Consider the following 11,409-nt stretch of genomic DNA (forward strand, 5'->3'; position numbering starts at 1 on the left):
GGATGTCTGTTATTGTGTTTTTGCTGGTAGGTAGGTCGCAAAGAGAGAAATGGGTGCAGACTTCAATTATGATTTCTTACCCTATTGTTTATTGGTGAGATCTTGATATCGCCTATATCATTCTACGCAAGGAAATCAAATACTTCCCTCCTTCTTTGATAGCCTCTAGGGTGGACTGGTCACACTCTTCGGGTGGAATGGTTACAGGGGTTTGGACCTTTTACTAGAGATAATCGTACTGTATATAGGTGCACATTCCCTATTTATTGTTACAAGGAAAGCACATAACAGAATATAAAGGCAGCATATATTACATTAAACCCACGCTTCAGATGTCATCGTCCAGATACATTCAAGTAAGTAAATATCGTATCAACAGCATATTATCCAAAAACAATGTTTCAGTATATTTGCATAGGACAACATGTCGACTCTACACAAACTTCAGTCACGTGAGTCGTTTTCTTTATCTAAGATAAGCTTCACTAATATAGTATTATGCAATTCCTCGAGGATAGCCTGTATTAACCTAAAATTAACTATTAAATATTATTTTATTCGTACAATTGTTCATTACTGCTTGGTAGGCGTCGCGTTCACATCAAACGCGTTTTGTGGGAAGGGTGCCCTTTCATCAGTCTTCTCATCGAAACCTCTGCTTAATTTCTGTAAATTCTGTTCACTCAATCTGTTGGCGATGGGTGTCCCTTCTCTGCCCTCGCCAACATCTTTCGTAGTATTTCCTGATTTCCTGCGCTCTTTCCTCTCCTTCTTGTCCTTCTTCAACAAACGGCCCTTATCCAAAACCTGTTGTCCGTCCGATGCAAATGCCATCATATTGTTTCTCCTTCTGACTCCCTCAAGGACCCAGAATTCACTTCTATACAACTCCCATCCCTCTCTGATATCGGTGTTGAATACTCTAGCATTCAATACTAACTTAACATCAGAGACACCAATCCGGGGCTGGCATTGCAGCTGGCAAGAAACCAAGAAAACTTCGAATTTGGAATCCTTATTTCCCTCTGCCGAGGGGTAGACGTAATGTAAACAACTGAGACAGAGTGTTATCAACAATGAGGATATCTCTCTAATGAAGTCGATAACTTTATCAGACATAGATGTCTTAATTTTTACTAGACGTACGTTCAACTGACGCAATCCTTTGTTTGTAGAAGAAAGAAACTTTCTTGGAAGAACAATAGTCTTCTGGTACTCCCCAGAAAGGTGGTACAACATCAAAGTAACCAATAATGCCAATAATGTAAATTGTAATATCACCCTCTTGGTACCGACTGACGTCACAGCTGGGTCGAGTATGAAAAGATGATGTGAAATAGATGCTATGAGCGAACAGAGAACTGCCAAGAATGTGAGGTACTTTCTACGGAGGGCTCTCTGTTGTATTACTTGTTCTCTGAGGCTCTCTTCAAGGATGAGCAAGTTCCTGAAGATTTTACCGGTAGCAGGCATCAGGGTGTAACCTGTACCTCCTACATACTCTGAGTTGTGTCGTACTGATGACCGATGAGACTTCTCACTATTGTCAGACTTGTTGCTCTTTCTTCGTATTCTTCTTTTGCTCTTAGCACTCGGGGTGTCTTCAACGTCCGGAATCGGAGAGTTGCGTTTTGGAGATGATGACTTAGTTCTTCTTTTAGGTGTCGATGTTCCTGAGGATCTTTTCGTGCTCCCCTTTCCGGCTAGCGACGGAGGGGAGAGTCTTCCTTCTCCAAGAGGCAGAAGACTTCCACTAGCAATGTTCTTGAGGTCTAGAGAACTCTGGGAAGCGCCGTCGGAGTCCGAGAATACCACGAAGTCATCTAATTCGCTATGGCTACTGAACGGGGTGATGTTCATGGTGGAATCAGCCAGAGACATCAACGGCGATCTGGGCGCTACGAGGTCGTAGTCGTTTAGAAGAGTCCGATTTCCCAGCTTTGGTGAGTGGCCAGCTGGGGACTTGGGGCTGATGCTGGATGCCAAAGTAGGCAGCGAAGGTCTTGTGCTGGACTCGCTTGCGTTCCCACTGGGGACGTGGTCATCGCTAATCTCGTTCATTATGTTATGGTTACTGTTTTTGCTGTCAGTGCGATCGATGCTACTGTCGCTTTGCAACGATCTGGCTTTCTGGGCTAGGGAGGAATAAAACACACTCAGCGGATCGGGGTCACTTTCTAGCGTGCTCTGGGACATATCTGGAGAGCACGAAAGTCGCTAGTTAGCCTGTTGGAGAAGAAAATGTTGGTTACCACTGGTTATTTGGTGTTATGTGGAGAAGGAGAAAAGAGACTTTTCTCGTAGTTAGCCAGTGTCGCTCTTTTGGTGTGAGACAGTCTCAGTCTGTCTCTGTCTCTGTCTCTGTAGGGAAGTTTCATATGAGATTTTCTCAGTGAGAAGAAGTGCACAGTAGTGGTGAATTGAGACGGTGACGACAGGAATGGTAATCTGATGTGAGTAATGTCGCTAGAGATTGAGGCGGCGATTTTAGGTAATTTGTTAAGGCGCGGGCGAGCAGACGGTGAGAGTTGACGGAAAGTGGTAGTAAGATGGTTAGCAAGGGTGAGATTGAGTGAGAGTGTGGAAGAGTGTGGAAGATGAGGGTAAGTAGACAATGGGGACTGCGCCTACGACAATTGCGGTGAGTAAGGTACAAGAAAATATGGAATTGAGAAGTATTATAATTGGGTTCTACTACTACTGAGACGAGAATTTGAGTAACGGCTTAAAAAAAAAATTCGTAGGTGAAGTCAATTAGTGGAGAGAAATAGTTATGGGACTCAGTGGAGAGAAATAGTGAAGTGTGAAAAAGAGAGAAGAGGAGAGGAACATTTCAAATTTACTATCAAAAGTCAAATCTTCTATGTAAAGTCAATTGTACACTTATTCCATTATGGCCCTATATTATACTCTCTAATAATATAATTTAGTCTTTTGTTGAATTCTTTTGTTGAATAACAATGTTTAATCTCTACAAAACTATCCAACATCATCCTTCCCATCATTCCCTCCTCATCCTTAACCATCTCCCCACTATATAAGCCAACACCCATAAATCAGTACAATTGACGCGACGGTGCCAAAAAAAAAAAACTCTCACCAGAAAAACTAAATTTACTGGAAGACTGTCGCTAAATTGCTGGCCATAATCAATGCCCCAAAAAAAAGTATCGCCAACTCTTAAAAATTGGTGGTGGCTGTGACTGCAAAAAAAAAAGACACTATTTCCTAAAAGATTAACTTATAAGTATTACATTTCTGTCCATCACAGTGTTTGTTCCGCAATGAGTACTTTAAAGGAACAGAAAGAACAATTCGTTTCGGATTTGCTAGGTGGCTCCATCCTGGAAATATACAATGTAACAACGATCGCTTTAACCGCTTACTTGTCATACCGTCTTTTTGACATCATAATGGAACATGACGTGTCATTGGTCTACGACTTCCTCCTCAACTGCCACCCAATTCTAGCCGCAATCACAGTATACAGCGGCAGCCCCACAACTTTGCATTTGGCTATCTTTGTGCCAGTCGTAGCTGTTTACTTGGTCACCAGACTAGTCATAAAGGACACGTCTCAACCAAGACCCAAAACTACTTCCAGTACCAAGGTCCTTTTGCCTAAAAAGTCCTTCATCACAGCATACAGAGCTCATATGCTTATTATCACGAATTTGGCTATTTTGGCAGTCGACTTCAAGATTTTTCCAAGGCGATTTGCCAAGGTTGAAACGTGGGGAACCTCCATGATGGATCTCGGAGTTGGATCCTTCGTTTTCTCCATGGGTTTAGTTAATTCAAGAGCTATCATCAAGAATAAAGAGAAAGATAAGTTATCGCAAAAGAAATTTAGTTTTGCCAACTACGTTTCTGTAATCCGGAGAAATGTTTTGAAATCAATTCCATTGTTGGTCTTAGGAGTCGCAAGACTCGTCAGTGTGAAAAGCTTGGAGTATCAGGAACATGTCACGGAATATGGAATCCACTGGAACTTCTTTATCACTTTAGGATTGTTACCTATCTTGCTCGGAGTTTTGGATCCAATTCTCAATGTCGTTCCTAGAGCATTGATTGCATTCGTGATATCTGGTGTCTTTGAGATTGTTCTCACCAACACAGAATTATTGACATTCATATTGAGAAGTGACAACAGAATGGAGAACTTGGTAACAATGAATAAAGAAGGTATCTTTTCATTTGTGGGATACTTCTCCATTTTCATCTTTGGTCAATCATTTGGGTCTTTTGTATTGACTGACTACAAAACTCCCTACAACTTGATCACTTTCATTCCAGAGTTTAATACCCACAAAAAGAAACGCCACTCCAAATTATATTCCTGGCTCTCTGTCTCTACCACAGGTGGACTCATTATTGCCACACTCTTTTACCATTTTGTTTTCTATGTCGTTAATGAATCCACATCAACATTGGCAATATCGAGAAGGTTAGCAAATTTCCCTTATGTCTTGTGGGTTGTATCATACAATGCTTCTTTGTTATTGGGATATAATTTGATAGAAAAGTTTGTTCCTAACAGTAAAGAGTCATTGTTGTTAGAATCCACCAACAGCAATGGATTATTTATCTTTTTAGTGGCTAATGTGTCTACTGGATTGATCAATATGAGCATAAATACATTAGAGTGTGGCCAAAGAACAGCTTTTGTCATTTTGTCGATATATGGCTTTGCATTGTGTGCACTTTCGATCTTCTTGAACAAGAAGGGTATATATATCAAACTTTAGTTGTAAATAGACCTAAGTACAGATATTCTAATTCTAAAAGATTGTGAATATTGGAAAGTATTCTGCAACATTTTTCAAAATTTTGCAATCATTTTTCAAATCAGTAATCCTAATAGAGGCACCTTGCAACATACAAGAAATTTACTAAGTATTGCCTTTTGCCTCGTGCTTCTTTGTTAAATACAAAATTACATCAAGACTGTCTCTACTTCATCTTATGACATTGTCAGCTGTCGGACAAATAGATACTCCGAACACTCCAACCTTCTTCTATGCTTCACATACATGGCAAATAAACCTAATCAGCTATACGAGCAAACAATCACGTGACTCAACTCAAACTTCCACGTGATCTCAATCATATAATCTTCCGGAACTGGCTATAAGTCCCTATCCAGTTTCATCTAACATGGCACATCCCAGCAAGATTTCACCCCATTAACAGTTGCCTTCAATTGCTGGGCTTCACTAACCTTAATCTAGGAATATATATCAACTCAGCCATTAGAGTGCTGGCCAAGTCCCTGTTTTTTTTTTCGGTATACGAGAAAGTCTGTATTATGCCTAGTCATTTTCTGTAGTATGGCATAATGAATTTTAGAGAGAGAGAGCCAGTAGACCGACCCAAGCATTAAAGAGCACACCACCACACTTCACTCTATTGACCCAGATTTTCCGTAGTAAACTTTTTCACAAGACCGTCTACTCCTTGGCTTAACCGTTTTTCCATAACTATTTTAATATCTTTTATCCTTTTCCCACTCCTAACTTTCATTGCCCCTGATCCCTATACTGCCTCTCGTAATCTACTCCCTTCACCGTACCCTCGTACCGTCCTGGCTACTACTCCCTCACTGCCACTATTATTCTCTGCTATCGCTCGTTTCCGACCGTTCCTGCTTCCCCGAATCTCGCCAGGAAAAAATCCAACACCGTACAGCACACTATCCTTTCTGAAGTAACTATCTTTAACGAGACGGTATCATAGCAGTCGGTTGAACAGATAGATCAATAGCTTCTGTGCACGGTCCAACAGCAATAACCATGTCGTCCGTCGCCCAGTCCAGCTCGTGGACTTCATTCCTCAAGTCAATTGCTTCGTTCAACGGAGACTTGTCGTCGTTGACAGCGCCTCCATTCATCTTATCCCCCACGTCGCTTTCAGAGTACTCTCAGTACTGGGGCGAACACCCTAACTTGCTTATTGAACCTAACTTCTTGGCTCAGAGCGAGAAGGCCACTCGCGATGAGACCGACGCAATGGCCCTCAAAAGAATCATTGCTGTTACCAAGTGGTTCATCTCAACCTTAAGGTCTCAATATTGCTCCAGAAACGAGAGCATGGGTTCCGAGAAGAAGCCCTTGAACCCTTTCTTAGGTGAAGTTTTCCTCGGAAAGTGGGAAGACCCAGAAGGAGCCGAAGGTAAGATTGGTGAAACCATCTTGTTAAGTGAACAAGTCAGCCACCATCCTCCCGTGACAGCTTACGGAATACACAATGCCAAAAACGGTGTAACTCTCCAAGGCTACAACGGAATCAGATCTTCCATTTCAACTACCTCCATTAACGTTAAGCAGTACGGCCATGCTATCTTGGAATACAAGAACCTTGAAGAATCCTATCTTATTACATTGCCTCCATTACATATCGAGGGTTTAATCTCTGCTTCTCCATTTGTAGAATTGGAGGGCTCATCTTATATCCAAGCATCCAATGGATACTTTGCCGTAATTGAATACTCGGGAAGAGGATGGGTCACAGGTAAAAAGAACACTTTCAAGGCCAGAATATTCCGTGATGCCATGTCATCAGCAAGGAAGGAAAACGCTGTCATTACTGTCAGCGGTCAATGGTCCGGAAAATCCTACATAGGCAATGGATCATCTACGCCTTCATCAAAGGATGAATTATTCTATGACGCTCAGTCATCAGAGCCACAACATCTTGTAGTCAAGCCCATTGCAGAGCAACACGAATTGGAGTCGAGAAAGGCTTGGTCTAAGGTTGCAGAAGCAATCAAGAAGGCAGATTACGACTTAATCTCCGAGGAGAAATCATTGATTGAAAACAAGCAGCGTGAGTTGAGAAAGACTGAAGCTGCCTCTGGAGATAAGTGGCAAACAAGGTGGTTTGACCTCGTAGACTACAGCGATAGCTCTGTGGAGCCTGACGCCTTCTTGAACTTGACTAACATTTCCAACTTGTCTATAAGAAATGCTCCATCAGGTTCTTTGAAGAACTCGAAGTACGATGAGGGAGAAGCCAAGCACTGGAGAATCAATATTGAGAAGTGGAAGGCCGAGAAGGAAATCAAGATCTAAGGTACATACAGAGTCGCCTTTCCAGACTGTTACTGAATAATATACACATAAACACATTGTTGCGTCGGTTCTCCCAGCGCTTTATTTCTATAGTTTAATTGTTTTGGTTGAGAGTTTAATATATATATATTTGGTTAGAGGTGCACGTTATGTAAGTTGTTTTGGGGTGAAATTCATTTTAGGAGATTTTGGAATCAAGCTTATACTATTAGCAACAATTGCGAAAAGGTTGCAAAATAAGTAAGAAAATTTACATTTGAATAAGAGTAATTTAAGCTTTTTATGAGAAGAAGAAATGTAATTCAAGTAAAAGACTAGATCAAGCACAGAAACAGGTTTTACCTTAGCGCTTTGAAGTGTAGAGATATAGTTATCCTTTGCTGCCGAAATACTGGTTCAGTATCCATAGAGAGACGGCAACATAGGGGAATCTTCGCAGCGAAATTTTACATAGTACAATTAATAGCTGCCATGGCACTATTACTTTAGCTACACAATATTTTCATACCACCTTAGTTCTTCACTGCATCTACTTCAGGATATCCCGCTACACGGTTTACCTCTCCCTCCAGCACAACCACAACCTCAGACTCCCTCTTCCCTACTTTTCACATCAGCCTTCTGACATACCCTCTCAACTGTCACATTGGCTGCCAAAAATTTCCCCAGCCCGCATATCAACTTCAACCACCATTCCATTAGGGCTTGGTCACGTGCAAACAACTAGGGCTCCACAGCTCCCGTGACTACACCAACAGCCCAATTCTCTACCACATTTCTTTTCCTCGCTCCCCATACACTCCCTCACCCCCATCTCGATCTCTGCCAGAGTTACCTAAAACCTAGTCCTATCTGCACCACCTCTCACCTCTGTCTCCTGCACTCAACACCTCTCACACTCTCAATTACTCACTTCTGTCCTCTCACACTCTCAACTCTCACTCCAATTGTCTACTCTCACTTTGGCCTGTTCTCTCAGTGAGCTACCACCGACTCACCAAAAAATTTTTTCCACACATAGTTAAAAAAAATTTGTGGTTGTAAAAGATTCTTTCCTTTCTAAACGTTATACACCAATAATAGATAATATCAACAAAAATGGCTGAATCTCACAGATGTATGTTTAGAAACGAAGCAGGAGTTCGTCACAGTGGAATGAGTGAAGGAGAAGTCCTTTTACGGGGACTGGATTGGATAGTATACCCAAGATTGAAGATTTGAAGAAGTGGACAGTATTTCATGAAAATCACCTATTGCAATAGATTAGCACAGTAAACGAAGTAATAGAATGGATGATACAAGTAGTATCTTGTCTGATGTGAAAGTAATAACGATTTTATCAAGTCGGGAACGATATTGAAAAGTGAAAATTTTGTACTTCGAGTAGAACCAGTACAAGAAAGCTACGAATCGAAGAAATGTTTAAGTAAATAGAACCAATAGGTTAAAACTCGAGAACTACGAAATTCTTTTATTTCAGTGGCTATCGAGGCTGCAGCCTGGGTGATGTTTCATCATTTTTTGAACAGTACTAAAGACTGGGGAAGATTGAACAAGAAACTCGATAGGATGTCCACAAGTATCATATTCACTGTACCAAAGGGAATGGCAACTAGCAATAGCAAATAGGTTCATGTTTTCTGTCCAATAGTCACAATCAGATATCTCAAATCATCCAAATTTCCAGCACTCTTTTCCACGTGTCGAATATTGAATTTTCATTATGAATACTTACTAACATAATTATAGTATACGTTAAAGGTAAACACATTTCTTACCAAAGATCCAAGAATGTCACCAACCCTAACGTATCTTTGATTCAAATCGAAGGTGTTGCTAGCCCACAAGACGCTAAGTTCTACTTAGGTAAGAGAATCGCTTACGTCTACAGAGCTTCCAAGGAAGTCAGAGGTTCCAAGATCAGAGTTATCTGGGGTAAGGTCGCCAGAACCCACGGTAACAACGGTTTAGTCAGAGCTTCTTTCAAGAAGAACTTACCAGCCAAGACTTTCGGTGCTTCCGTCAGAATCATGTTATATCCATCTAACATCTAAATTAATCAAAATTTATGAAACGGTTGTAATATTGGTTTAGGTCTTTTTATTCTTTCTTAGAACTTTCCAACAAATATAGAAGGTTTTAATACACACATTTTAATTGAGAAAAATGCAACAAAAGAATGATATCTAAATTGATTCAAAGACTGTGATGGAGGTGGACTTGGATGCAATAGGAGAGTCTGTTGCTCCTGAAGTTTATCTAATTCTAAGTTCTTTTTGTGTATATTTATCCCATAATAAACTTAAAAACATATTGAAATATTAATTCATTACTTGTAACACCTAGATTGTAGAATAGTCGTAGAGAAGCATTAAAAGGGCTAGGTAGTTTTTCGAATTGTCTAAGGTGCCTTATTCCTGATAGAATCACCCACTATCTTTCCGAAAACAACACATTCTAATAACGATGATCCACCTAATCTATTACCACCATGCAAACCTCCACTAACCTCTCCGACAGCATATAGATTTTCAACGACTTTATTATCTCTTGTAACAACTTGTCCATCCTTGTTAATCTCAATACCACCCATAGAGAAGTGCAAAACTGGAGTAGTCAAACCGAAAAAGAACTCGTCATCAGTGTTAAACTTGGCTCCAAACTTGGTACGTCCCAATGCGTCTTGATTGTTTTTAATTGCTGCATTATAACTCTGCAAATTGCTAACCAATTGTTCAACTGTCAAGCCCAATTCCGAATTCACTCTTTTGAGTAATCCCAACAAATCAGAAACTCCACCCCGTTGCAACAATTTCTGTGAAGCATAAAAGTCAATATGGTCTTTGGCCTTTAAATAATCGTCCAAATTGATAACAATCACAGACACAGCCAGCAGTGGAGCAATTCCAAGGTCATTATTCTTGGAAACTTCACAATTATCCATGATGGCATTAGTAACCAAATCACGGGTATTCAATTCGTTTGTGAATCTGTTACCGGTTTTTGGAGACAAGAGTATACCACCTATTCCCCTGATCAATTCACCACAGAGAAATTTCCATTTGTCGGTAGTGGAATCAAGCTTAATGAAACCCGTGGGATGCACTTGAATTTGATCCATATGGATCAAATTCGCCAGAACATCTCTTTCTGCTATTTTTTGACCATCACCAGTAGTTTGCTTACCATTGGTCAGCGGCAAGTGCAATAAGTCGGGACGGTACTTCTTAATGAGTGATCCTGTCTCAAAATCTGCTGAAATGCCTCCAGTAGCAAGCACTACGTTATCCGACTTGAGAACAACGCGACTGTTATTCTCACCAACGTACTCAATTCCTTGTACTTTCGTGTCTGAATTGAGCAAGAGCTTGTCGAGTTTGGCATTTTTGATCACCTTCAATCCTGTCAGAGGGTCTTCGGCGTATTTGTCCAAACGCTTTGTGAGGGCAGAAATGATTGCAAATCCAGGAGGCAATTTTCCACTACCTCTATGAGTACGAGGGTATGAGTGTCCTCCCAATTGAGTAATACTCAGCAAGTCAATGTTCAATTCATCAGAATTAGTCAACCAATCAATGGCCCCACGCGAATTGGTTGCCAAAATTTGCACCAATTCAAGATTACTTAAACCCTTTCCGGACTTCAAAGTATCATCGATGAATGCCTCAACCGTATCCTTACTATTCTTGTCTTGGAAAACTGTGGGGACGCCGTTAATGCCCGACGATGCTTTGATAGAGTTTCCACCTAATCTGTCTGTCTTCTCTAGTAACGTGACTGGGTGTCCGTGCTGCAACAATTGCAAAGTGGTAGTGAGTCCAGCTAGACCAGTACCGACTACTATGGTTGATGGCCGAGGCGATGTCATCAGAGATTTGGAAGTTGTTAGATACCTCGAGAGTGACGTTGTTATTCGATTTCCAGACAAGGTGGTGAAAAAGTGGGGTGAGAAATATAAGACCACGATGAAAGAAAGGGAAATTACGAATAACAACCGATGGTTTATAGAAAGGACCCGAATTTTGAACGATTTTTGAGGTGAAGTCCTTTTGTAGGATATTGGTATGAAAATTGTGCTGTTCTTATCGTTGAGAATATGCTAACTATACATTGTTTTGATAATTCCATATCGTAAGATACATACTCTAATCAATGGTCTGATCCAGGGCTGCTCATCATCAACACCTGCATATAGCACTTATAATGAGATGTGGTTTGTATAGTCACATGACTGATATGACATTTTCATTGTGTGCTATTGACATGTCTTGGGTCTGGGTGCAATAACAAGGTTTGGGTCTTGTGTAGTGGTGAAGGTGGGATATCAGAAGAGTATGGA

At 40.8% G+C, this 11,409-nt stretch overlaps 5 protein-coding genes across 5 annotated transcripts; 3 read left to right on the forward strand and 2 right to left on the reverse strand. All coding sequences in view use genetic code 12, as the record gives it.

The window, feature by feature from the left end:
* Window positions 1-479: 479 nt before the first annotated feature.
* SPO7 (Nem1-Spo7 phosphatase regulatory subunit) lies at window positions 480-2,444 on the reverse strand. Its single transcript, XM_064916962.1, has one exon. The coding sequence runs from the start codon at window positions 2,194-2,196 to the stop codon at window positions 574-576; it is 1,623 nt and encodes a 540-aa protein (XP_064775189.1). The 5' UTR covers window positions 2,197-2,444; the 3' UTR covers window positions 480-573.
* An 840-nt stretch (window positions 2,445-3,284) lies between these two features.
* On the forward strand, window positions 3,285-4,748 carry GWT1 (glucosaminyl-phosphotidylinositol O-acyltransferase; the record flags this gene model as incomplete). The annotated part of the gene is made up of 1 exon (XM_064918315.1): window positions 3,285-4,748. The coding sequence occupies one exon, from the start codon at window positions 3,285-3,287 to the stop codon at window positions 4,746-4,748; it is 1,464 nt and encodes a 487-aa protein (XP_064775190.1).
* Window positions 4,749-5,792: 1,044 nt separating this feature from the next.
* Window positions 5,793-7,070, forward strand: RJT20DRAFT_94187 (oxysterol-binding protein; the record flags this gene model as incomplete). Its single annotated transcript, XM_064921519.1, has 1 exon — window positions 5,793-7,070. One exon carries the CDS (start codon window positions 5,793-5,795, stop codon window positions 7,068-7,070), a length of 1,278 nt encoding a protein of 425 aa, XP_064775191.1.
* Window positions 7,071-7,869: 799 nt separating this feature from the next.
* On the forward strand, window positions 7,870-9,390 carry RJT20DRAFT_127257 (60S ribosomal protein eL33). The gene is made up of 2 exons (XM_064916963.1): window positions 7,870-8,187; window positions 8,820-9,390. Exons 1-2 carry the CDS (start codon window positions 8,169-8,171, stop codon window positions 9,122-9,124), a joined length of 324 nt encoding a protein of 107 aa, XP_064775192.1. The 5' UTR covers window positions 7,870-8,168; the 3' UTR covers window positions 9,125-9,390.
* An 81-nt stretch (window positions 9,391-9,471) lies between these two features.
* OSM1 (Osm1p) lies at window positions 9,472-10,938 on the reverse strand (the record flags this gene model as incomplete). The annotated part of the gene is made up of 1 exon (XM_064918316.1): window positions 9,472-10,938. One exon carries the CDS (start codon window positions 10,936-10,938, stop codon window positions 9,472-9,474), a length of 1,467 nt encoding a protein of 488 aa, XP_064775193.1.
* Between the last annotated feature and the right edge of the window lie 471 nt (window positions 10,939-11,409).

This window comes from Scheffersomyces xylosifermentans, assembly GCF_036884685.1.
Source record: "Scheffersomyces xylosifermentans strain CBS 12540 chromosome Unknown RJT20scaffold_3, whole genome shotgun sequence".
NCBI lineage: Eukaryota > Fungi > Ascomycota > Pichiomycetes > Serinales > Debaryomycetaceae > Scheffersomyces > Scheffersomyces xylosifermentans.